We start from the raw sequence: 27178 nt of genomic DNA on the forward strand, positions 1-27178 counted from the left end.
GAAATGAGCGGAATTTGACATGACCAAACGAGCGGAAACATTGAAATTCCAGAAACAGGGAAAGTATGTACACAAAGTATGTAAAAAAAGTTCAGGTAAATTTACTTGAACAAAGTTCAGGTAACTAGAAGTTCAGGTGAATTTCAGGTGTAACAGCACCTGAAAAACACCTGAACTGTATTTCAGGTAAATTTTCACCTGAACAATTTCAGGCGTGGTTATCTGAAAAATTTTACATTGAGCAGTGAAACAACAAAAATTTAGCAGTAAACTAAAACACAATCTAAATACAAAATTTAGGAGAAACATTAATACATTTATTAGGCAGTGTCCAGCTTTTTTTTAAATTTTGCAAAGTTACTCTTCAGCTCTACTGATGTTTCTAGTTCGAAGAAGTACTTTTTGAAATCATGACAACAGGAAACGCAGTGGTTTTAAAGTGGATCAACTTGAATCCAATCTCTCTTTCTTAAATATTACATCAAAAACTAGTATTCCTGCAAAAATAGACCTCTGGAAAATTGGTTTTCACAAATACAGAAGCGGTAACGACATATGGTCCACATTAGCTTCCATTTCTTTAAAGTCTTTCAGAATCAGATTGATATTCCTTTTAGTTCGAATTAATTCCATTTTCCTACATAAGCACTGCTTCAAAACCCTGCCAGTCGAACTAAAGTTTATTAGTTTATTTTAGGTACATGTTTCCGAAACAGGGCTCTCTACAAATTATTGGGGACAAAACTTGAAAATCTCAAAGAGTTGTTCGTTAGTTCAACTGTAGATTTTTTCCGACAGTATTTAACCTATTTCAGCTCTCGAAACGTCCTCTGATCAGACAAAAGTGCGGTCGAAACGTCTCTCCGATCATTTCTTGCATTTTTTTTCCGCTGAAATTCCGATCATTTCTTGCATTTTTGATTCCGCTCAAATTCCGCTCATATCTTGCATTTTTGATTCCGCTCAAATTCCGCTCATTTCTTGCATTTTTTATTCCGCTCAAATTCCGCTCATTTCTTGCATTTTTTTTCCCGCTCATTCCTCGGCCCGGGTATCCCTCAAAATGTGTGCATTGAAAGGAATCAAAACCTTGGTAAACGTTGGGGGCACAGGCACGAGAGTGCGAGTTTCATCAATTAGAACAAATTTTATGTTTTTTTTTTTGGGGGGGGGGGGGGGTACCAAGACAGTAGCGCATAATGTTCTTTGGATCTAGTGGATCATCCACGTATTTTACGTTTGCCACATTTTTTTCGATATTTTCGCCAACTGGAGAATAAAAAAGTTAAGGCTCATTTATATTTATTGAGATTTGGGATCTTCTCCGTTTGTCCCCCCAGCTTAGTGGGTGCTTAATATTTTTACCCGCCAGACAAACGCGCCATATCTTTACATGATTATTTACTATGTTCTGGCACGTGCTCTGTAGCTGGGGGGCGCATAATGTACTGGGGGGGCACCAACGGAAAGGACACGAGATTTGTAAGGAAAAGGTTGCTGCACTAATCTATAGGAGTGTAGCATGAGATCTTTATTTTAATGCACATAATACTAAGAGTAAAGTTTTGAGATATCAGCAAACTTCGTAGAGATGTTATCTATTACGACAAGTATGAGCGAATTAGAGTTAAGGAAATCAAGGGTCTTTTTTGTCTGAAAACTATTTTAGCTCTATGGCAAAGGTTCCGAAAAGAAAACGGCCCAGATCGAGAATTGAAACGCTATTACGCCCTAGATCGAAACAAAGAGGATCGGTAATGTGCGTACGCACACAATGTTCCGACCCCGCTCATCCACATTTTTAACTTATTTGGCTACCAAGTTATGAAGAGACAAACAACTTTCAAAAACATACATATCGTTCAATAAACCACTAATGGAAGAAATAATGCTACGTTAGAGGGCTGATGAAAATTGTTGTTAATAGGACTACTAGAGAAGAAAAAAGAAAAATCAAATAACAAACACTAATTACGAACAGAACTGGATCGATGTGTATTTTTAAAAATCAGAAGAAAATAAAACTGGCATCAGATAAAACCTAAACAAAACAAATGGATCTATAATTATTAGAAAAGATATGTGACTGTCATCAATCGACTGACTGGTTAACAGGTCGACAAAAAGAGCAATAGGGTGCGAAGTTCAAAAATACATTCTTAATTTTGAGAACAGTTAAATTAAAAGTTAAATTACATATCGTTCAATAAACCACTAATGGAAGAAGTAATGCTACGTTAGAGGGCTGATGAAAATTGTTGTTAATAGGACTACTAGAGAAGAAAAAAGAAAAATCAAATAACAAACACTAATTACGAACAGAACTGGATCGATGTGTATTTTTAAAAATCAGAAGAAAATAAAACTGGCATCAGATAAAACCTAAACAAAACAAATGGATCTATAATTATTAGAAAAGATATGTGACTGTCATCAATCGACTGACTGGTTAACAGGTCGACAAAAAGAGCAATAGGGTGCGAAGTTCAAAAATACATTCTTAATTTTGAGAACAGTTAAATTAAAAGTTAAATTACATATCGTTCAATAAACAACTAATGGAAGAAGTAATGCTACGTTAGAGGGCTGATGAAAATTGTTGTTAATAGGACTACTAGAGAAGAAAAAAGAAAAATCAAATAACAAACACTAATTACGAACAGAACTGGATCGATGTGTATTTTTAAAAATCAGAAGAAAATAAAACTGGCATCAGATAAAACCTAAACAAAACAAATGGATCTATAATTATTAGAAAAGATATGTGACTGTCATCAATCGACTGACTGGTTAACAGGTCGACAAAAAGAGCAATAGGGTGCGAAGTTCAAAAATACATTCTTAATTTTGAGAACAGTTAAATTAAAAGTGATTATCTTCATTTGATATTAGCTGAAATCACTGAAATATTGTTTTATATATCCATAGGAAGCAACTGAGACCTGTTATTATGCAGTGTACATTAAGATTACAAAAAGAAGAGAAAATAGCAGTAAAATAAAAAAAATAATTCATATTTGAGCGAATATGGCAGTGAATATTGCTTGTTTTTACTGAGTCTAAAACAGAAGAAGCGATAAATAAGATATAATAGTTACAAAGTTCAGAAATTCAACAACATTTTCGTAAACAAATATATTCAAAAACATAATAAACATTAGATAACAACTGAAAGCATTGTCTAGTTTCAGCTATACCTAGTAAAATGACAATTAGATCTTTGATTGTGGAGACTAAGTCATTGGACTATCAAAAGTTTTACAAATGAAAGCAAAACATAAGAAACGCATAAAATTTTACGAAAACAAACGGTCAAAGAAAAAAAAACAAAGAGCTTAACTCTGAAACCATAATATATGTTTGAAGGGGCCTCAATTTTTGTAAATAGTTTCTGTCAAACAATTTAGCCCTGCTTTGAAATTCTTGTCAGTAGTTTACCTAAAAACATTTACATAGCGGAAATATTTTGAAAAAAAGGTCGCGCCGCATTAAAATCTGTTTTTTAGCGTAAGAATCCATTGCTGTGCGTCTATGAAAACACTCAATTGTTCAATTGGTTGCAAAATAGATAAACCTTAATAAAATTTTACATTGTGTCAAAAATATATATTTCATTTTCTATAATTACCGCTGTTAAACTTACAAACAAACATGCACAATTATAATTCCACAAGACTCTTAAAGCCAGTGGGAGTACAACTAGCTCTCTTTTTGAGCTTACAAATAGTATGAGCGCAGTTTTACGGTGTCTACTTCCCGCAAATTTAAAGAAAGAGAGCTGAAAAAAACATATTTGTCACATTTTTTACCAAAAAATTCTGAATTTTGAGAAATTTAGTATAAATTCTAGCTAAAAATCTCGAACAATTTATATATCTCTAAAGATAAAATCTCACTACCGTTAAAAATATTATCAAAATTTGCTAAAATTTGTTCAAAAATCAAAATTACGAAAAATGTGAATAAAAACAACGGAATATCGTTTCCTTTTCACAAAACTTTAAACCTCGATAAATCCCTGTAAAAAGTAAAAATAAAAAAACACATTTTGATTCCATATTCTGCTCAAAATTGACTGGACAGAAAAACCACTTGAGTAGCCCCCCCCCCCACTAAAGTGGCTCGGAACAATTATCATGAAAGGAAGTTATATTCTTTGAGACTTCTTTTAGACATAAATACAACTAATTAACATACCCCCCACTTGATGCGTTTATAGAATTAGCGCTCATCTCCCATTTTCCATATTTGAACATGATGATTTAATATGTAATATCACAATATCACGTGCCCTCTGACGGAAAGGTGCATAACGCACTGGGGGGTTCGGCACAAAAAAAAAACTATTTTTTTACGGTAAAAATTTCAAAATGAAAATTGACCTAAAAGAAATTAATTCAAACGTCTTTGCACGAGAGCGCACACTTTTATAATCCCAAAATGCCTCAATATGCTAAAATGTTATGCAAATCAGTGCTTTCGAATTCTTTTCAACCGAAACTATTATACTGTCTTAAACCGATTTTGTTTTTTTATTTATGCACCCAAGCCTGAAATAGATGGAGAGATAGAGTACGGTTTACCTCGGGTTAAACATAAAATGCCTAATTATATAGCAGTAGAAAGTGAAATTTCCATTTTAAATTCTTTTGAAGCGCAAAAATTGGTTTGTTGTTTTACAATTGCTATAGTTTTTATTGAAAGCTTTTAAAAGCTTTCGTTTATTTTGCAACTCTACCTGTCTTGAAAGATTTCATAATTAGTTTTCAACTACAATCACCTGTTTTTAAGTCTTTAGCGTTATTTGTTCACAGTAGTACAAACTGCCATCGATTAAAGTGATGTTATTTCGCGAGCTTTTTTTTAAAGAAGAAAAAGATAATTGGATTCTATGAATTTTTAAAAAAAGACTAATTCATTATGTAGGTTGAAAAGACAGAGTTTGATAAAATAGAGTTCTTACTCTTCAGGAACACTGCACACTGTCATTGTATAGGACAACCCCCGAACCCACCCCTCCCCCCCCCCCCCCCCCCCCCCCTCCCACCCGACCGCCCGCCCGCCCGCGCCTTTACCCCTGATTGAGTATGATACTGGAAAACCGTTCCCATTGAAATCTATCCATTAAATCACTGCCAATTTCCATAAAAAACAGCGGGTTGCCTTTACATCAAAATTACCATAATTGAATTCCCCTCTTTTCCACAAACGTTTTAGTCCCGTAATTCAATCTTGTTGAAAAACGTTATCATTATTAAGAGCAAAAGTGGCAAATATTGATTTACGCAATTAAAGGTAGAAATTTTAGAGCTAATTGGGCTTTTGAAAAGCCCGCGCGAGCCCGTTTTGAACCAGCATTTCCCCAAAATTGTTCCCTTGATGACACGCTTGCGTGAAAATTGAAAAATCACTTAAAGTCACAATTTTATCTGTTTTTTGTATCTTCAAAAATACCCCCCCCCCCCCCCCCTGTAATTCCAACATCAATGAAATACGGTCCCATTACACTTACCGAAAACGTACCAAATCTGATTAATTATTGCTATTTAAGCCTTTTACAGTTCACACATTTCGCCTCTAATTTTTCTCCCGTTCCGTTTTCTACTCTCAGGTTGCCCCCCCCCTCCCCCTCCCCCCCCCCACCCATCCGAAACCGTTCCAGTCGGCCTGTGTTATATTTGCTAATCAGATGGACTTAGCAGCCTCAAAGGTAGTTTTGAAGCTTATCTGTTGAAGAAAAAAGAAAAGACTAACTTTGTTCACAAGAACCGAAGCGTGGCTAACGGTCTTTATGCAATTTTTGACTAGACATTTTCAACGCATGAACGCCTCAAATATCACGCCTACTTTTCACCTAAATAAGTTTATCATAAACCCAGTACAATTTGAAACACCTTTACTATATTTGCAAAAAATATATATATTCCCCAAATTATTCCAGTTTAGAAATTTCAAATAACTTTTACATTGTGATCAAGATTTTTGTTAGCAAGCTTGGTAAAAAAATATTAAGCGGTGTTGTTAAAAGCAACGCTGTTTTGTTTAATAAGGTAATGATTATTTTCGTTTATTTTAATTCAATTTTGCTAACTGTTAAAAATTTATATTTCAATAGGTTAGGTATTTGATATTTCCATTTTAAATTGATCAGATAAAAAACTTTAAGACTAAAAGTTAGGTTTATAAGATATTAAGATACGAAAAATATTTTCTCCCCGATCTTACTTTATTTGGACAATTTTAGACCCTAAAAGCCAGATAAAAAGATATATATTTTTCTATTCAGTTTAACTTGAATCATTTTCACAACTTTTCATTTTTGGGTTCAATTTTGACCTACAAAATTTTGGGTAAAAACGCATACTTAATTTCAAACTTTGCTGGTCTCGACACACTTCTAACACAGTAGAAATTGGGTTACCAATAATTTAAAACAGGGTTAAACAACTGCAGAGGGTTTATTTTTACCGCAAACTTCGAAAATAAACTTGGTAAAGCGTGCTGCTTGTTTTATATACTCCCCCGCCCGTTACAGAAATTACTTTACTTGTCTTGTCTTTTCCTTAATTCTGAGACGTGAAGAAATTTGGGAGGTTTCTTTGAATTATGGACGACAGACAAAATGACTCCGATGATCGGAAGTTGAGCCGATTCTCTAAAAAGTAAGTCAATTTAATCTACTTGAAAAATTATTTTTAAAATCTTCACTCTCTTGTGAACAAAACGAATGTCTTTTAAAGCCGATTGAAGGAATTTATTTGTTATTTATTAAATCCGCCTTCTTTTTTAATACAGCTCAGGCTGAAAAGTCAAAAGCAAAAAATGGAAAATTGTTGAGAAGCAAAATGTTTTTGCTACTATATAGATTACTGTTTATTTTTTGCAACTTGCATTTCTATCGTCAAAATTAAGGAGTTTCTGCAATGCTCTGTCACAATTCAAAATTTAAAATTTCAATGACCTCAATTCGCTCTCATAATTTCAATTCAATTTTAATTAAGTTGATCTACAAAATTGTAATGCAACTGTTTTTCAGCTAAGACGACCAATTTCAAGGTCTGTTTTCATGGTTTCGAACGTTTACCATGATGGCACGGGGCATCACATGCGATCAAACATTTACAGGCGAAATTTTTTAAGAATTTTATTTTAAAAACTAGTAGAGGTAGTGGGTGTTTTCATTTTGAACGAGGACCTCTATTAGGTTAGCTTACAGAACCAAAGACGAAAAGAAATTATGAAAGAAACTGAATTAAATAAATAATGAGCCCACTGATGCCCGATGAGGGCCCATTTTGGCCTTAATTGTTCACACCAGGTGTTACATTTGTTTTCAACTTCAATGTGCAAAGCGAATGTTTCATTTTCACTATTATTGTTCTTATTTCGATATTATAACTCGAAATTGAATTGTTTGGTCTGCATTTTTTCATGCTTGTATGTAAGTTGAATTCGCATTTTTGATCAAAATTAAATAGGCTTATATCAATTTTTTGTTAACTTTTCAACAAGACTTGAAGAAGATTGCAAATCTGATAAGATGTCAGTTTGCAAAAAAGACATTGATGTGTTTTGGGGCCTTTCTCAACTTTGTTTTGATGTCAAAAAAGCAACCAATTTTTAACTATTCCAACATTTGTTTTAAAATAGGGGAGTATATATGGGAGGCTGGCTATTTTCTCTTCAGTGAAATTTTTAGTTTTTTGTATGCGCATCGTAGAGAAAAAAACACCAATTTGTATCCCCGGGATCCAGTTTTGATTTATATAAACAAATATCAGAAATTTGAAAAAGGGAACACTTTAAAACTTCTAAGGAAAAAATGAAAAGAAAAAAAAACATCGTTATTTTTGGTGTTCTGACGTATCGCTTTGAATTTCAACACAAAACAGAGAAGTTTGTAGTAAAATTATTCAGTTCAAACGAAATTTTAATTGTCATTAGTAATTCCTTACAGTTTCCAGCCAAAAAATTAACAATTTAATTTATCTGACAAACATTTAAAAAAATCCATTATTTCTTCCTTCATTCAAAAATCCGATTTTTTAATCCCTCTGCCTGTTTTCTGCCCATTCAAACATAAAATGTAAAACTGAAAGCATAAAACTAAATTTTTTTCGAAATTCTGAAGTTTTTGCAAACCATTTTTCTATTTTCATCAAAACTAACCATTTCTGTATTTTAAAAGTCCTGTACCAAAATACTTGCAGCAAATTGCTGTTTTAAGTTCTAGAAACAAAATAATCTTATATTTATTACTGTCTCTCTTATCACATCAGTGAGATTTTTTTAAATAAAAAAGTGTTCTATTTGGTGTTTAATGATTCTGATGAAACATCAAAATCGAAAAAAAACGATTTATTTCAGAGTTTAGAGCTCAAATTAAATTTACCAATACAAGTGCCTCTAATAACTCCAAACACAGTTAGCGACTAACAAATACCAAAACAGATCTAAACGGGTGGTGACCGACTTTGAGTTTAAAGATTTTTAAACATTGTTTTTTGGAATTAGGGTTTGTATTTCTGTAATGGTTTTGGTGTGTGCATTGTTTGATGTGTTTGTTCGTATAGTTTTTTTGCGTCCATCAAATTGTACCTAACTTATCTTTCTAAAATGGGCTAAAAAGTTTTTGTCTGAAGAAAAAAGAAGACATATTTTTTGTTCCAACGCTACAAGTATTTACACCAACACATGAATGTTGCTTTCGGATACTCCCTATTGTTCCTCTGACAGCAATTATCAGTTGTATACGCAATTTCGAGAGGTGTAAATGAAGAACGTTTTTTAAAGACGAAAATTTTTATCTTCTGTTCACATAAAAAAAAATTCAATTCCTCTGAAAACGCCCCAAGGTGTGAAAACGCCAAAACGTAGAATTTACTGATATAAAATTTTCCTCAATGATACTAAACAGATTTTTTCAAGGACAGCTTTTTGTTTTCCCTTAATTGTAACAGACAAGTAGAGCACAGTCCAAATTTTTAGAAATCATAAAAAATCAGAATTTTTTTTTCAACATTAGCCACAAAGTAATGTTTTAAATAATTAGTTCGAAAGTTGTGTTTTTCAATCTAGCTGATACATTTGCGACAATTTTAAAACGCAGTGGCGCTTTAAGCTTATGAAAAATCAGAAAGGATAAAACTTCAGGAAGATTTTCAAAAACATTCACTTTTAATTGGGGCGTCAGTTTCACAATGAGCAATAAAATAGTCCACACTTAGTTTTCAGATAACAAACCATTTTACCGAATGGTGACTAACCATGAGTGAAGGTCATTTGCAACGAAATTCAATTTGGTTGTTCATATTTGAGTGTTCATGTTTAATTGTGTGAGATTGCGCATGAGTGGGTGTACGTGTAAGATTGTGTGTGTTTGTGATGTCTTTGATTTTCTGTTTGTGTGTGTTTGTGATGTCTTTGATGTCATAAATATGTCGATTACTGTTGCTTTTAAAACATAGAAGAAATATTTTTGGTTCCAACAGTACAACTAATTCTCACCAATACATGTATGTTGCTTTCGGATACTCCCTACTGTTCCTCAGTCAGCAATTATTAGTTGTTTACACAATTTTGAGAGGTGTATTGGAGAATATGGTGCTGCACTTTTCTGAAATTTATCAAACTGAATAAATTGGGGAACTTCTCATATAAGATACGAAGAACGTTTTTGGAAGACATAAATTTTTATCTTCAGTTCATATAAAATAATAAAAAAATTTCAATTTCTCTGAAAACGCTCCAAGGAGTGAAAACGCCAAAACGTAGAATCTACTGACAAAAAACTTTCCTCAATGATACTAAATGGTATTATTCAAGGACAGTTTTTTGTTTTCCCTTATTTGCTAGAGACAGGTAGAGCATAGTGAAAAATTGTCAGAAATCAAACCGAATTAGAAATTTTTCTCAACATTTGTCACAAATTAATGTTTTAAATAATCAGTTCAAAAATTGTGTTTTTTCAATCTAGCAGAAACCTTTGCGACATTTTTAAAACGCATTGCCCCCTGTGTTTATGAAACATCAGAAAGGACAAAAATTTAAGAAGATTTTCAAAAACATTCACTTCTAATTGGAGCGTCAATTTCGCAACAGTCCACTCCTAGTTTTCAGAGAAAAGCAAAACAGTTTGACTGAATGGTGATAAACCATGAGTGAATTTCACTTGCAGATAATTTTTTTGAGATCGGTGTTCGTATTTGAGTGTTCGGTTTTAGGTGTGTGTGATTGTGCATGTGTGGGTGTACGTCTAGGAGTGCGTTTGTTGGTTATGTCTTTGTGTTTTTATGTGTAGAAGAGAGAGAGAGTGAGGGGGAGATAAAGATCGAGTTAGTCTTAAGGGATTATCCTTTAATTCGAGTTATCCTATAAATGATAAACACTGAAACAAGTAGACTGCAAAAGTTTTTAGAAATCATAAAAAATAGAAAACTCTCTTTGTGTTTAAAACAAATTTCAGTTTCATGTGTGTGTACTTGTTATTTTTTTTAGTGTCTGGGGTTTGTATTTATGTGCCTGTGTTTATCTGTGTGCGCGCGGTCGTTTGGGTATATGTATGTGTGTGATTTGCTTTGTATGTGTATGTAAAAGAGAGGTAGAGAGAGAAGAACAGAGTAAGTTCCATTAAATCCCTGACATAGAGGCAGCTTGCAAAAAAATCAATTTTAAAAGATCGAATTAATTAACTAATTTTTGCTGCAAATTGCATTTTTAAATAGTTAGAAACAAAATTATGTTGTATTATTGTCGCTTTTAAAACATAGAAGACATAGTTTTGGTTCCAACAGTACAAGTAATTTTCACCAATACATTTGTGTTGCTTTCGGATACTCCCTTATGTAAATATACTGGTGTCTATAAATATACTTCACTAATTCAAGTATTGGAGACACTGGATCTCAAGAGTTTGGTTTGTGAAAATTATTCAAAATCATCCACTCGCAGCGACAAATTTATTAAGTTACCAAAATCCGCCAGCCGACCATATGTTATGTAGAGAGTGTAACAATTACAGATAGAACCTATTAATATGATTGGTAGGAAATTAAAAGAGTCAAGAAAAGTTTTAACAGATGTTTGGTTTGATTCAAGTACGTCACAGGTTTCCACTACTTTGTTTCACTATTTTGTTCCTGATTTTTTCTGGTTTCTCTTCAAATTTTTTAATTGTTTCGAGAATCTACTGGATGCAGTGGCGGAGAAACAGTTAGCCAAACACATTCTTTTTGACCTATATTTACTGGCCATAAAACTATGACAATAATTGAGCTCTTTTGATATTTACTGTTTTTGACAAGTACCAATTAAGTGAGAAGAGGTTTTGCTAGTTAATCTTTGCTATTAATGGCGAAATTGTTTTCAATTTGTTGACCGTCATGAGATAAATTGTACATCTCTTCCAGCAAAAAAACTTTAATGAATTGCACAAGAAAGAAACTGTTGTCTTTGCCGGGGAATATTGTCATTGCATATCTCCAAAAATAAATGTAATACCTCCAAAAATGCGTTAAAGAGCAAAGAAAAGGCTTAAAAATATCTTTTAAACCAAATTGTTTTAGAGAAAACTTTCTAAATAAAAAAAAGATTTTGTTAGACAGATCAAATATTTCAGCAAAAAGCAACCTATGTAATATTTGGGCGATTTTCGCAAATTTCATAATTTTGGTATCTGATGGGGTGGGTGCATCATTCGATGTCGATGTAGGAGTTAGTGAGTAATAGATAGAGTGGCTTTCTATCAACCCACTCCAACATAGCACCCCACTCCCATAAGATGCCCACATTAGTCCATCCTCTTACATCGTTTTTGGGGAAAATTGCGACGTGTAACAGTAACTTTGCCTTGATTGGATAATTGAAAATACTTTTTTCAAAAATTTAGGCGATAGAAAAAATACGATGATAGATGACGGTTTTGGATTGAAAGAAAAAATGACCATCAAAGATATTTTTCAACATTCTTCTCTGAAAGAAGAATCTATTGATGACTTCTGAGAACGTTTAATTTATCTCTTTTTTAAAAAATTTTAGGTAAAGTAAAGTAAAAAAGAAAAGGAATTAAATGTGGAAAGTTTCTTGTGCGGCCTGGTCTTTTGAAGTTCTATACTTAAGAAACCTTCGTGAATTTTTTTTCCTGTTTCTTTTTTTATACATTTTTCATCAAAGTGAGATGCATTAAAATTTTATCAAGAGTAATGAAAAAAAGAAGAGACAAAAATTTGATTCGATGGTCGTGATTGTTTGTGAAATTATTTGAACATCTGAACTTGTGAAGCCTTAACTTGTGAAACTTCTGTCAATTCATTTAATAAACGAAACTATACAAGTTTTCCTTGAATTTTTGTTTATACCCATTTTCAGCCATTCTTCCCTCACTAAACTCTTGGCCAAAATTTTGCTGCACGCAGTTATAAAAATCATTGCCTATTTTAAAACAACGGGCCATAAATTAAGCATTTACACTTACTTTAAATTTGATTGTTTATTTGAAAAGGGTTGTCGTAAATAATTACAAACAGCATCGAAAGCTCCATACAAGCACTTAACAATAATTTTACAACTAAGACAAGACAGACGCTTTCAATTCATTCTCTGAACAAAATAGAGAAATTTGACTTATCGCCATTTACGGGTTTTTCTCTTTTGATAAAATTTTTGATACAATTCAACCCACTTTTGTTCACACAGACCTTTATTGTTCAAACCCATTCAGCGCTAACAATTGAAAATCTTCCGAAAGAAGATAAACATTCACAAATTTTGATAAAAGGCAGTAAAAAAAGTGATTATTTTATTTCTTTTGTACATTTAGTAAGAAGTATTCTTTTTCCGAGTACTTGTATATAGAATGAATGGTCCCAACGACGCAAATTTCAAACGGCTTCTGAAGTAAGTAGCATTTTGTTGAAACTAAATGAGCAAAAAAAAAACACTTGAAAGACTTCATTTAAGCAAATTGTCAGTTTCGAATGTTTGTTTGAAACTTGTCAACGAAACTAAACGTTCAAACCCCACCTTTCACTCTCATTAAAAAATATAAAAGCTCAAATTGCTTTTTTTTGTAAACTGTGTCTTCAAGGGCAATTTTTGCAAAAAAAATAGTTCGTTTGAAAACAAATTTTATTTGCTATGTTTGTTTGCAAAATGTTTGCAAGTTTTTGTTTGCGAAAAAAGGTTTCTTGTTCGTTTTGAATTTTGTTTATTTCGGTAATAATTCATATATTATTCGATCTTTTTCAGATTTTCAGACTAAAAAGAAAACTAACAATTCTATCAAAAATTATGTCTCAAATCATTATGTGGCCAATGTAAGTAGTATATAGATGAGCGGAGCTGCCCGGGGGGGGGGGGGGGGGGGGTGGCGACCCACATGTATTAAGATTGGTTATAGCGGTTGTGGCTCGCTTCGGTCGCCCTTGAATTATTTTAGCAATGTATAAAGATAGGACTCAGATATTAATGTATGATATATAAGGATATGAATAAAATTTTATAAGATTAGTTGTATTAAGACAGATTCTACATGTATTAAGATTACGTATAGCTTCTACATGTATTAAGATTAGGTATAGCTTCTACATGTATTAAAATTACTGCGAATTTGCGGAGCTGCCCGGGGGGCTGCGACCCACATGTATTAAGATTGGTTATAGCGGTTGTGGCTCGCTTCGGTCGCCCTTGAATTATTTTAGCAATGTATAAAGATAGGACTCAGATATTAATGTATGATATATAAGGATATGAATAAAATTTTATAAGATTAGTTGTATTAAGACAGATTCTACATGTATTAAGATTACGTATAGCTTCTACATGTATTAAGATTAGGTATAGCTTCTACATGTATTAAAATTAGGTATAGTATTACATGTATTAAGATTAGATATAGCTTCTCACAAGCATTAGAATTAGTCTTAGATGCTCAAATGTATTAAGACTGTTATTGGATGTTCACATAGTGGGATGATTAAGGAAAACCCTAATCAATGTTATTTTTAATTAGTCATTGTAATTTTTTTCATCAAAAGGGAAAGAGCTCGATGAGTACGAAATGCATACTATTTATGACGTCACAAAGTACGCTATAAAATGGATTTATGACGTCACAAAAAACAATAAGGAAAATTGATCAACGCTACTAAAGATTGAATAAATTCCTGACATTCCTTATAAGGAAAGCTAATTGATATAAGGAGGATGACACGATTAAAGAACTCATTCGTTTTGTCCATGTTTAGCGTTGAATGAAAAAATAAAGCAGCTTTCAACGTTTTTTTTCCCGAACGATAGTTAATTTATTACAATGAATACCAAGACTAGTTATACAATACTCTATAAAATTACTCAAAACACTTAAAATCTAATCAGAATCCTATCATGTATCAGCGAAAATAAATAAACATTCACAAAATAAAATATTTGAAAGTAGAGTTTTAATTTCAGAGTTTTAAAATATTTGAAAATAGAGTTTTAATTTCAGATCATCAAAGGTTTTGTATGTATTCCATCTGCCTCCACCATTCGCTTTGGATAGAAATAGGAAAGTCCCTTTTTAGTTTGTTCGTACGTGAGAACTTGATGATTTACTGTTTTGAATCCTCTGTTAGTCGAGGATACATTCACTGCTTCATCCAGTACTTTTCTGTACTTCTGCAATGGTCCATCATTATTTTCTTCTAGAACATTTTTGTTGAGTCCCTTGCTGCTGAACTTAGTTTTCTTCGTTCTAGAGTCGTAACAGCAATAAGTTTTGCTACATAGAGACAACATTTCAGTACATCGAAACTCCTCCTTGAATAATCCAGGTTCCCGCTTATCATGTTTCACATGTTTAGGGCAACAGTTTCTCGGAAAAAAATTTTTGTTACAATCAGCGCGAAAATTTTCTACACAGTCATTACTTCGGAGTTCTTTCCAAGTGCTCTTCATTTCGGGACGAATGCATTCGTAGAGAATCTCATGAGCTAGTGCCATATACAGAGAGTCAGTGTCCATCTCAAGCTCTTCAAATTTTTTAACATCACAGAACTTGTCAAAAAAGTTGTAGTAAAGCTCTAACATTCTCAATTTTGCATACTGAAGGATAAAAAATCCAACAATTATTGGTTCACGATGTTCAATTGTGCTTTTCACTAGTTCAACTTCATAGATATCTCTCGAAACGCTATTGAGTCTTCTAAAAAGACGGTTATTAATTGCTTTATGAGTTTTTTCTTCATTAAGATAGAGAGTTTCGGTGTGTCGACTTCGATCCATAATCTGATAACCATACGAGCTGTTCCCAAGTAACTTCATAGTCTCAGCAACAACGCTCGGGTCAAGATTTTCATCTCCCTTTCGTCTCGCATCAACAACAGATTGCACAAAATCATTGAAGCACTTTTGTGGCGTATACTCGACAAATCGGTATATTTTAGTACAACGTAGTCCAAGCTTCAAGTAAAACTTCAGTAATGGCGTTATAACTATTCCATTATTTAATTTATAACTCGAAATCAACATTCGTTGTGGTTTCATCAATAGATCGTTCCTTTCAGCATACTCTCTCATGAAATCTCCAATATCTTCTCTTCCAACGTTGCTATTTTTGAAAATTGGAGGAAAGTTTGCGAATCGTTCGTAGAGCTCCTCCGGAACTTCTAAGTCGCATTGTACATAACCGAATAATTTATCCTCATCTATCCGCTTCAGCAGGGTTTCCATGCTTAAGGGTAATTTGTAGGGAAAATTTTTTCTAACGTGATTTTTCAGAAAGGAGCTCATCTGAACCTGATCCCACCATTCACACTCCCTCATCTCGATAATTTTGAATCCCTTTTTCTCCAGGTGTTTTTTTCTTAACTTATCAGATTCTCGCTTCTGGAGACCATGTTTAAGTTCTTCCTCGCTAAGAGAGGGTTGAGCTTCTCTACAAGGACAGAAATGGTAGTAACATCCGAGAGCTTCGAAAATTGTATTGCAGTGTCCACAAAAGCCATCAACACTAAACCAATCAATTTTTTTCTGTTTTCCAGTTGTATAGATGCTCTCAATAGTACAGTCTGGTCTGATTGTTTGATAGTAAGAAACAACCATGTTTTCAAATTTTCTAATCTTGTTCTGACGAGCTTTGAACTTTTGGAGATCAGAATCGAACTCCCACATAGTGTACAAACCCGTTGGCATCGCTTGACACATGGCGAAGGGATACAATTGGCTGGCGTCTATTCCAACTATCGCCTTACAAATGTTGTTTGATGTTCGGATGAATGTCTTGTCTACAACAGCTTTCCTTGTGAAGACAATAGAAGGCCCACTAGTCATTTCACTTCGAACTTTTTCATGTAAATCTTTGTCGCTATCGATGAACGGAAAAAATTTTGAACTTGTTGACTTGTGAAGACAAATATTAGCCAAATTTGGAAGTGTACAACCGCGCTTCAATATATCAATGTTCCGATTATGATAAAACTCAATCATTTTACTCATTGCAGTCAACGTTGGTACAACGTCTTTGTTATTATACCATCGAAGGAAATCACGAAAAGTTTTCATACCCTCCTTCTTCCACAAATCTGCTAAGAGAGTATAATTTTGTTTTCCTGACAGCGGCTTCTCTTTCAGTCCCATCTCCTTTAGGATTATCTTCTCGTCTTTCCCACACTGTATTAACTTCTCGAACTCAGAAAACTCCTTCTCCAAAGGATTAAAGTTTTTCAGTTTGCTGAAAAATGAGTCATAGGGAGGAAGTTTGTCACAGTCAAGTTTTGTCAACGAGTCAAACCATTCATACGGAAAAAATCCCCTTGTCTCCTCGGACTGATATGCTTTCAGAAATAAATCCAGAGATGTAGCTCCACCGAGAAAGTTCAGAATATCGAGAAACTGAACGTCACCAAAACTAAAAGATATAAATTGGTTTGCCTTCTTTATTACCGTAGGTTGAATAGATCTATCAGTTATTAGATGAGGAATGAGATAAGTTTTGATTAGGTTAAGGTCATATTTTCCCCTGTTGAATCCAAAAACTGGTAAACTGTGAACATAACTATCAAAATGACGCTGGAGATCAAGGAGCTGCTTTTGCTGGAATCTTAAAAAATTTTCAGATGCATTGCTATCTTCCGTTTTGTTACTGATATTTGATTGAGTTTCGGAAATAACTTGCAATCTAGAGGAAATATCACTCAACCTAGTTTTGATCTCTGCTTCCACCGCCAACAACTTAGGTCTCATGTCCGCTTTGTTTTTTGTTGCTAGTGTTTCAGGTTGAGCTACAAATGATATGATGAGACGATTAGGATCATCTTCGCACAAGAAAATTGGTTCCTCCAACAGATTGGAGAAAATTGAAACAGATACTGGTACATGAGTTCCAATCCATGATGTTGTAGCAGTGCTACTAATTTCCGATGAGTTGTCACATATTGCTTCAAAGTCGAAGACGGCAAAATTTTTGAAGAGGGTGCAATCTTCTGGATAAGCGATTGAGAAGTTTTCAAGTTTCTGAAACAATGTTTCCTTTAACGAATAAACACCTCTCGGATAGATATTGTTCACTCGTTCTTTGCAAGTTCGTAAGTGGCGATTAAAATTTCCAGAGTGATTGAAGAAGACGTCACAGCTGGGACAGCGGAACTTCTTGAAGAATTTGTTGATATCATTTACGTAACAGATATGGTTGTTATAGCGAAGTAATTTAATGTTTTCTTCATATCGTTCAATGCTTCGTCGAATAAGTTCGCCAACTATTTCACCATCTTCAATGGTAAAATCATAGATGAAGATATTTTTTTCGACTAAATTTTCAATTATTGGGATTTGATCCAGAGAAACTCCCATGAAGTTTTCAGGATCACAGTCAGTGGCCGAAACAAAATTGTCAAACAGTTGCATTGCATGTGGTTCAACATCTACGGATCCAAATAAATGAATGGAAATTGCGCGGAATAGACATAAGTTATCGTTATAAGGTACATCATGTCCATTTGAAAGCAGACAATTAACTTCTGGGTTTCTTAACAAAGGTTCCGGAAGAACAGAATCATGGCAACCCAAAGGAATATTTTTTAAGAGAGCTGCAAAGATGGTAACGTTCGTAATTAAAGCGAATTGCCACTTTGAGTTCTGGCGTTCCTGTGTACATGTTTCAATCAAGTCAAACTTTCGAATTTCATTTTGAAGGTTGAGTAAATCGTTTTTATTGCTCAACAAATGCGCCCTATCCAGAAGTAAATTGTTTTCGTGCGGATAATAATAACGGTAGTCGTTGTTCTCTACATTCTGCAACAGGAACCCCAAAGCTAGGTTAACTTTTGCAGCACATTTGAGATTTTCAAAAACTTCATCAAGTTTTTTGTTGATTTCGTTGGTGTCCAATTTCGATAAGCTGAAGTTGAAAACTTCTTGTCTCCCATGCTCAGCGTGCACATCTACTAGTAAATGCTGACATGCTGCTAATTCCTCTTTCAATTTTTCACTATCTTCATTCAACTCATCAATTATTTCACGGACACGGGTTGTGTTTAAGCTCCCAACTTTCGTGTTAACTTGATGTATCTTCCTGCGATGAAGCTGCAGCGAGTAGAAACTTGGAAAATCTCTCTGACAAACAACGCACTTGTTTAAAGTGTTACGCTTTTTAGATCCATGCGATTTGGCAATATGGTACGATAGTTCTGCCGAACTTTTCGTTGCAAAATTACAGTTTCGTTTCTTGCAGTATAAGGTACCGCTAGAACAGGTCTTTCTATGGCGAGCAATGTGATATTTTACTATAGATTTTCCACATTTTTCACAGCTGATCTGTAAATGTCGGTCTTTTGCAGGCATTTCCCAAAAATTAGTAAGTGACTAAATATCGGATTAGGAAAGATAAAATTTTTTTAAAAAGAGTTAACAGTCAACGTTTCTATAGAAAGTCGGTAAACAAGTGGTTCTCCTGTTCCCCAAAAACTTAATGTTTTCTCATGACGATAAACAAACACAATAGTTGAAACAATTAGTCTATTTACTAAAAATGGATTTATCATGTCACCAACCAATCATAACAAACATTGCATAACATTGGAAAGTTCCGTCAACCTTTATTTATTTACCTAATGTCTTCGGAAATTTTGTTTACAAGCCATAAGGTTGGAACGATTAGTTATGTTACTAAAAATAGATTAGATCTCAAGTCGTCAACCAATCAGAACAAAGGCTACATAACATCGGAAAGTTCCGTCAGACTCAATTTATTTACCTAATGTCTTCGGAAACTTTGTTAACAAGCCATAAAAATGGAACCAATAGTTATGTTACAAAAATGGATTTAAATTCAAGTCGTCAGCCAATCACAGCAAAGTTTTAAAAACTTCGGGTAATTGCGACAGCCATTATTTGTGTACACAAATTCAACAAACCTGATTTGTTTACTTTATGTCTAGACAAAATTTATTTGAAAAGCAATGAAAACAACCCAAAATTTACCTCAGGTTAAAGATTGCAGAACTTTGGGAAAACAACAGCTTTGATTTAATTGCGGGGCTTCGGAAAAACCAGACAGCCATAGTTTGTTTACTTAATGTCTAGACAGAATTTGTTTACAAGCAATAAAAATAACAACAATGTAAAGAATTTTCGTCTTCAAACGACCTTGAAATTTTGTTTACACCATGTTATCAACTCAAACCCAATAATTCATAGAGGTATATCACTATTTACTCACTCAGTTTAGTCTCTTACTATGGTTGAAGCTATCTACGAAAACAGTCCTGAATACTTCAAAAAATTTCAAAAACGATTCAAATACACTATTTGCGACACAGAACCAAAACCTCAAGATTCTGGAATAGAAAATTATGCGTAAGGTTATCATTCGTCTTCGACTGTTATCGATGGTTGTTCGTTTGGTTCCAATCATTGGCATCTCATTTTTGAAGATACAGGTCCCAAAGATAAAATTGTTTTTTCTTCGTATGCTCCTGTGACGATACCTTGCCTTGTGACTTGTTTTAAAATCCTTATTTTGCCTACGGAGAAAAATTTTGTTACTCATGGTGCTATTGTCTCTCGCTTACATGTTGCTGTGGAGTACTTGTCAAAATTTAATCATGTTTCAACCAACAAAACTAAAAAACAACTTAATCTGCCTAACCCTGTGAAAAGACTCTCAACCATTACTCTTACCACTTCTCACAAACGTGCTTCTACTATCCCCGATATGATTGTAAAACGTTTTTGTCAACTAATGCTTGATGAACATGCTTCTTTTCTCTATCAGATTATGTATATAATTTTACGTGGGCAGGGAAGTTTTGTACGTGAGACTTCAGACTTATTAATAAAGTTTCAGTTCTGTAAAAATTCTACTGTCTAAAATAGTGCTGTGATAGAACATTTAATTCAATTTCACTCCATATGTTTTAAAAATGCCAACAATTGCAATTCATTTACATCAGGTACAAATGGAAACTTACTGCTATAGAAATAATGAGCAATATAGATGCAAAATAAACCACAAAGTTGCGAGTCTGCTGATTGCAGGGGAGACTGAATATCTCTTCTGTGCTCCATAATATCCATCGTCATATGTAAATCAGTACATTGCTGTAAGCGGGTGAAAATGTCTTTATAGGCAGTCAGAGGAAGTGCTAACGGATCTGCAAAGTATAGTACGGGGTATGCGTAGCGTTTCGCAAGCATCACCCAATGTGAACCAAAAGAATCAGCTCGCGATGCATTCACAATTATAAAACTGTTAACTGGTAAATTAAAGGGATAATTGTCAGCCGCATAAACACCTCGAAATTTAAATTTGAGATGTTTGCACTTTTGAATATGCATATAAATTTGGTCTTCATCCATTAGTATGCGTTCATAGGCAGAACATTTTTGGATACGTTTCTTGCAGAGTCAATGTACACAGTAGACGATTTTTCTCCAAGGAAAAAAATTTCAATGTTGTTTGGCAAACCAGTATCAAATTTCAGTTCAACCGATAATGACGAGTTTGTTAGTTCGGGATGAATAAAATCGTGTGTCGCCTCTTGCGTGCTAGTTAAGTCAAAGACCATTATAAAGTGATGCGCAAAATCACTTAGGGGTATTCCATGACCGTTTTCAACGTAAGCTACGGCACTCATTGAATTGTAATACAGGCGCTTGTTATCATTTGTTAACATCGGAGTGCCAGCTGTTGCGAACCCGTTTCGATAGACCGTAATTTCACTCAAATCAAACTTTTGATAGTGGTAGGGATTGATATTGTTAGTTCCAATGAATGCATTGCTCCTGCACAATGCAACAATCAGCCGCCTTATTGGTTCTTTTGTGAAAATATCTTCATGTTTCCAACTGCGTTGACCTGCTGTTGCGAGGAATGTTTTTGTTATTACTTCATTGTAGCGATACAATGCTGGAGTTTTTAGGAGTGTTTTTTCAATGGCTCCAACAACGTTGTCTGACACTGTCATCTTTCTAACAAATAAGTTTGCTTCATCGATCTTAACTTTGTAATTTTTTGCCGCTGTCTCACTAATGGTAACAAAATCATCTTGCGATCTTCGGAAAGAAAGTCTCAGGGTAACACCACTTACTAGATGTTTTTCACAGGAAAAGAAATCAACAGCGAGCTTTCCATATAAAGTAATTTGTTCCGATTCTCTCACCGCTACTTGCCTTGCATCCCTTGAAGCTGCAGCAATACCAGCGGGGTTCGGTTCGTACTCGTAACCTTGACACTTTAACCAAGTTTTCTTTGCATCGGCTCCATGTGAAAATTCTGTTTCAATAAAACTTTTATGAGCATAGTGTCCATTAGCTGAGGAAATTTTTATTCCATTTGCAGAAACAGTACAGTCGGCGAACAGTGAATGAAGAACATTGTTGACAAAATATGCAGCATCGGTTGCGGTTGCATCGCTGGCGGTATATCGCAAATCAGTTCCATCAGCATTTTGTATTCGACATTTTACTTCCAAATAAAATTTCTGCAAATCTATGAAATTGTTGCGATCGCCTACAACTTCGAATTCGAGCGATGATCCAGAGGGAGAATAAAGTGGTCCAGTTTTTTGCTCAAATGAATGATCAAAGGTGACTAGCAAAGGTGGTTTTTCAAATAAATCCAAGGAACTGTGAGTGGCTTCGGAAGGTATTACAATATTAGTTCGCATTTTTGACTCGAGAGAAAAAATCCAGTCGACTTCTTCTTGGCTGTCGTTTTCGAGAAATGATTTTTTTAGTGGAACGCTTTTTGTAGGTTCGAGGTTTAGCATATTGTTGTCTTCGACGTTTAATAACTTGCCGACCTCGTGTTATGCGTGAATGGAGAGAACCACCAAATTGTTTTCGGGCTGTTTTTTCAACCGTGCTTTTCAACGCCTGCTTTGCCGACTTTCGTTTCGTTGCTACTTCAACCAACTCAGGTGCACCCTGCACTAAAAGCTCTCGGCCAGTTCTTTTGGCAGCGGGCCATATAATTCTTCTTGCCAATGGTAAAGCAACTCTTCCAATACCTGCTGCGAGGGCTCCAAAGCCACTTCCTCTTTGACGATAATGACCGGAGAAATGTGGCATTGACTGTGATGCTTGGTTGCTTCCATTTCACTTGATTTTTTGAAACTTTAAGCCTACTATCACTTTTCCTGTACCAGTAAATGGAATGAGTTTTCCGGCTTCGTTCCTCAACTCCACTCTAATGTTTTGAATATTGTTAGAAAATATGGGCTTGTAATCCAGAATTGTAAATGTCTTGTGATGAATGGGTGTAACAGTGTTTATGCTGCCGTTTCTTAAACGCCTTTCAGTCTCAATGATTTTAATTACAGGAGCTCTCACGTCTCCAATAATTTGAAATTCTATAACGTCTATGTAGACAAATATTAATTGTGAGCCACAGGTTATATCAACTGGAAAATCACTTTGGTGTCTATTGAGAGTTTTGTGTGATTTGTATCCAATATGAATGTATCCATCATGCGAGTTGTCTTTTATACCCTTGAAGCCGAGAATACTTGGAACTTCTTCGTTTTCAAATGAAAAACCCTCATTCGCTCCGAATTGTAAAACCAGTTTATGAGTAATTTTGTCAAAAGTAAAATCAAATTGTTTAAACTGAGCAATTCGCCTGATTTCATCCATTAGTTGATCCAAGCTACTGTAAATGCCTTTGCGAATTTTTCTTAGGTGTCCACTGCGATTATTTGAGGCGTCGAGTTCCACTCCCGAGTTTTTATAAACAACTAACCCGTTTGAATTGACGTTGTTGATGTTTGATGGGAAGGATATTGAAGATAAAGCTACTTGCCATTCTCCATCCAAAATAAGTGGTTGAGATAACTGGTTACGGAATTTTGCCATTGTGTTTTCACCAAAAACTTCCATTGATGCGTTGGATATTAGATCGATTGTGAATTCTTTGGCGGGATTCATTTTCTTCATCTGCAGTAACTAACACGTTTACTTGGACTAATTCCGGTTCATAAAATTTACCTTCAATTATAACGTTGTTTGCATCTATAAGATTGTACGTTGGTGGACTCACGGTAGCAATTTTGAATATCGTAAAAACTTCGTCTGTATAATTTTGTTTATAACCTTTTTGAATTTTTCGTCGTGCTTTGCAATCCTAACAAGGTCTCCTTTTTCGTATTTTGGTTTGTACTTTGTTGTGTTGATTGCTAATGATATTAAAATTGGTTCATGTTTTTTGAAAACTTTATCAGGTGCTAAATGGGTTACCCGGTTAACACGACTGTTTATAGTATTTACAAACTTGGGTAAATCTTCAATATATGTCCAAGTCCACTTTTCTTCCAAATATTTGTAAATGATGTTTTTAAGCGATCGAATGTTCCTCTCTGCAAATGCCGACTTGGTTTCGCTTTCTGTTGTATATAAATGAATTCCTTTCTTTTCACAAAATTTTTTGAAATCTCCTTTGAACTCTGATCCCTTGTCTGTCCATACTTTTTCTGGTTGTTTCTTCTTGATCATTTTTTTGAACGCTTCAACAGCATCTTTTGCACATAAAGCTTTCATTGGTTGAACTCGTAAGTAACGTGATAAAACATCCACAGCCACTAACAAGTATTTTACACCGTTGTTGTGTTGGGCAACTTTATCCATATACGCAACATCGACAGACCAGATTTCATTTATTCTATATGCAACAGCTTTCAGTCGGGGAAAACTTTTCCTGAATTGTCTGTATTTTGTGTACGGGGCTTTCGACTGAAGATAGCGAACAATTTTGTCTCTGGTGAAACCGCTAGCCTTCTTCAAGTTTGCAATGCTACCAAATGCAGCACTGCCTTTATTGTACAATTTCTCTAACTGTTTAACTTGATAGGAAGTAATTCTTCCAGGGGCTGGTTGGTTTGATTTCTTTTTCTGCCTCTTCAAAGTTTCTCTGGTCGTTGTCAGAAGCTTTTGTTTTCTTTCGCTGGGATTTTGAAGCAACTTTTTTGTCCGACTCATATTCCAAAAATTGCAGTCTCTCTTCAGATGATAAATTTAGAAACTTTTTGGCGTATGTGTTACAAGTCAAATGCGAACCAATATCGAGATGCGTTAATACACTGAACTGTTCGAAAGATAGTTTGCAAGTGGTTTGCTGTAGATTGTAAAGAAACGTAGCAGCAAGAACTTCTGTATTTGTACCATTAATAAGCAATCTCTTTGATGAGTCCAAGGAAACAGAATCTGATTCCTCTATTATGTCCAGTATTGTATTCGCTCTTTCAAACTTAATCCCCTTCAAGATTCTAATATCATTCAGCACTCCTTTTTTGATAGTCGATGTGTTGTCTGTCGTAAATGGTTTTGCCATAGACTCGTTTATTGTACTTCTATCATCCACTGAAGCGTCAGTTTGTTGTTCTGTATCCTGTTGCGAGGCAGAAGGAGCTGATGGTGACTTGTTTCTCTGGAGAAGTGATATCTGCTTGGCTGGATTGTGAATATTTTTGTTGCTGAGTAATTGAGAGACATGAGGTTGTTCTCTTGTATACATCAGTTTAGGTATTAACACAAACTCTTCAGTATGCATTTTGTTCTAGATATGCAAAGCAGGGTAATGCTATGAGTTGAATGAGATTATTGCCCGAGGGAGATCGAATTATTTTTAACCGTTCAGTTTTCCCTACTTTCCTGTTCCAAAGTTGACGCAGAGTTTTTTCAAATTTTTTTAGTTCTTTTTTATTGACTGGAACAACTCCAGAGAGTACGTTCATCACACAGTCACTCAGAAACCAAATGAAGTCGCCGTCTTTAAGTAACTCGGATTCAATGTTGGAGTTCTTGTTTGTGCTATTTGCCCATTGCTTGAGCATAAGCAAATGTTTCCTTTTCATTCGTATTTGGTGTAACAACGGCTTCCTCCGAAGGAATGTAAAAAATTGAAGGATTAGGTCCAATAATATGTGACGCAAATCGTAAACCCTGACTGGTTTTGGGATCGAGATCAATAATAAAATGTCCAAAGGGCTCCTCAGTTGCTAGTTTTTATGCTTCTTTTATCAGTTGGAGACAATTCAACTGTTTTCCAAGATATTCAATTTGTTGAATGTCACGAAGCGACTTGAATAATATTATGTGTGTTGTATTCAGATCAATGGTTCTGGACCATTTGCTTTGATGGAACAAATTATGCTTGACGTATATAACATGTAATTTGCGATGACGTCCTGAGGTAGCTATTTTTACAAATTTTTTATCGTTGAAGATTTCTTCACATGAATCGTCATAGATAAGCAGACAATGTGATAGATTTTTGTTATATCAAAGCCTGAGTATTTTAGAAACTCAATCCCTGGTATAACTTGTTGCATATCTTTGAAAAGTGGTTGGAATTCTTTGTAAAAATAATAAATTTTCTCAAAACGTGGATAAAAGGTCGAACCTTTTAGCATCCGAAACAAGAGTTCTGTTTTACCACAACCACTTGGTCCTACAATAGACATGAATACCCTGTCATGTGTAAGAATAACTTTGTTCATAGTTTGGTTTTAGGTAAAATGTAACCAACTAAACTCGATAAGAGAGCAATCCAAATTGATTTCTCTTCACAGCTTTCTGATAATAGAAAGAGCATAGAGAAGCAAAGAATGATCATTAAGACAATGATACTAACTTGAACAAAAAATATTACTTCGGACCTTGGCACTGTTGAATTTGAACAACAACGCCATGGGGGCTTCTCCTTGTTGTTCACATCAAAGACTAAATTACTGATACCGGCGTCAGCCTCGTCTCTTTGATTCATTGGAGAAAAATAATTAAATGAAAAGTGAATTGAAACAAGGATCAAATAAAATGTTAAATTTTTGAATTATTTACTGGGCAACTGTTTCGTGTACCAGAACTCAAACAAATTGAAACCTTTAATACGACTTTTTATCTCTAGTTTATAACAAACGGTTGATGAGTCATTTTCCTCAAACGATGGTTGACTGAAGACTTTTTCAACTTCGGGGTGCTCCAAGACATATAATTGCAACTCATTCGGCATCTCAATAAGTGATAGCTCACGTTCTGGTGGTGTTTTTTTCAATCTAAATTGAGGAACTTTTTGTCCGCCCATTGCTTCCAACGTGGGATTCGCTGCTCTTTGGGGGACTGCATAGGCTACTGGTTTGTTTTGTTCATAGCCAGAATTGAACTGATTCCGATGTTCTCGAGCTCTTTGTTTAGTTTTTACGTACAGTTGGAAGTGATAGAAATTATCTATCACGGGCAGGAAAGCCCTAAAGCTGTCTAGCTCGTCGGGAGAAAGAGTAATGGTTGCAAAATAACGCTTTGCTGCTGCACTATAAAGCGAGTTGTAACGCGGTTGTTGTGCTGTGTTTGGCTTGATTTTGAGATAGTTCGCTCGGTTCTGTTGATCACTTGAAAAATTATTCTGTATTGGTGGAGAAGGATACTGAACTCTGTTGAATATTACAATCGGCTGATCGTCAAGTGGAGTCAAGCAAGTGAATATCTTCAAGTTGTCTGACAGATAAGTTGTTAAAGTTGCTGTGTCTTCTCTGTGCATCACTTTGTGTCCACTGTGAAAATATTCTTGCTTTACGTTCCGCGCAGTGGTTTGATAATTGATCGTTTATTGAACGAAAGTTTGAATGATGGTAACAGGAGGGAACTTGTTCTTCTGATATTATCTCTGAGATTCGGGGGCAATTTAGATCTTCCAGATTATAAACAGTTTTTT

General features: G+C 34.6%; 1 protein-coding gene across 7 annotated transcripts in view; it reads left to right on the forward strand.

The window, feature by feature from the left end:
- LOC142353729 (uncharacterized) overlaps positions 1–27178 on the forward strand; it is a 109867-nt gene that overhangs the window by 27785 nt on the left and 54904 nt on the right. Inside the window, exons 1-2 of one of the 7 annotated variants that reach the window (XM_075406074.1) lie at positions 4764–4782; positions 6438–6662. The exons of 2 other annotated variants lie outside the window; for them this stretch is intronic. In XM_075406074.1, the coding sequence (XP_075262189.1) occupies positions 6607–6662 (56 nt within the window). In that variant the 5' untranslated portion in view covers positions 4764–4782; positions 6438–6606. Of the gene's footprint in view, positions 1–4763; positions 4783–4807; positions 4839–5647; positions 5711–6311; positions 6663–12852; positions 12895–27178 lie in introns of those variants that run through there. 4 more of the 7 variants (XM_075406073.1, XM_075406072.1, XM_075406071.1 and 1 more) reach the window with 4 other exon arrangements.

Source organism: Convolutriloba macropyga, chromosome 14, assembly GCF_964194025.1.
Source record: "Convolutriloba macropyga chromosome 14, txConMacr16.3, whole genome shotgun sequence".
Taxonomy (NCBI): Eukaryota; Metazoa; Xenacoelomorpha; order Acoela; family Convolutidae; genus Convolutriloba; species Convolutriloba macropyga.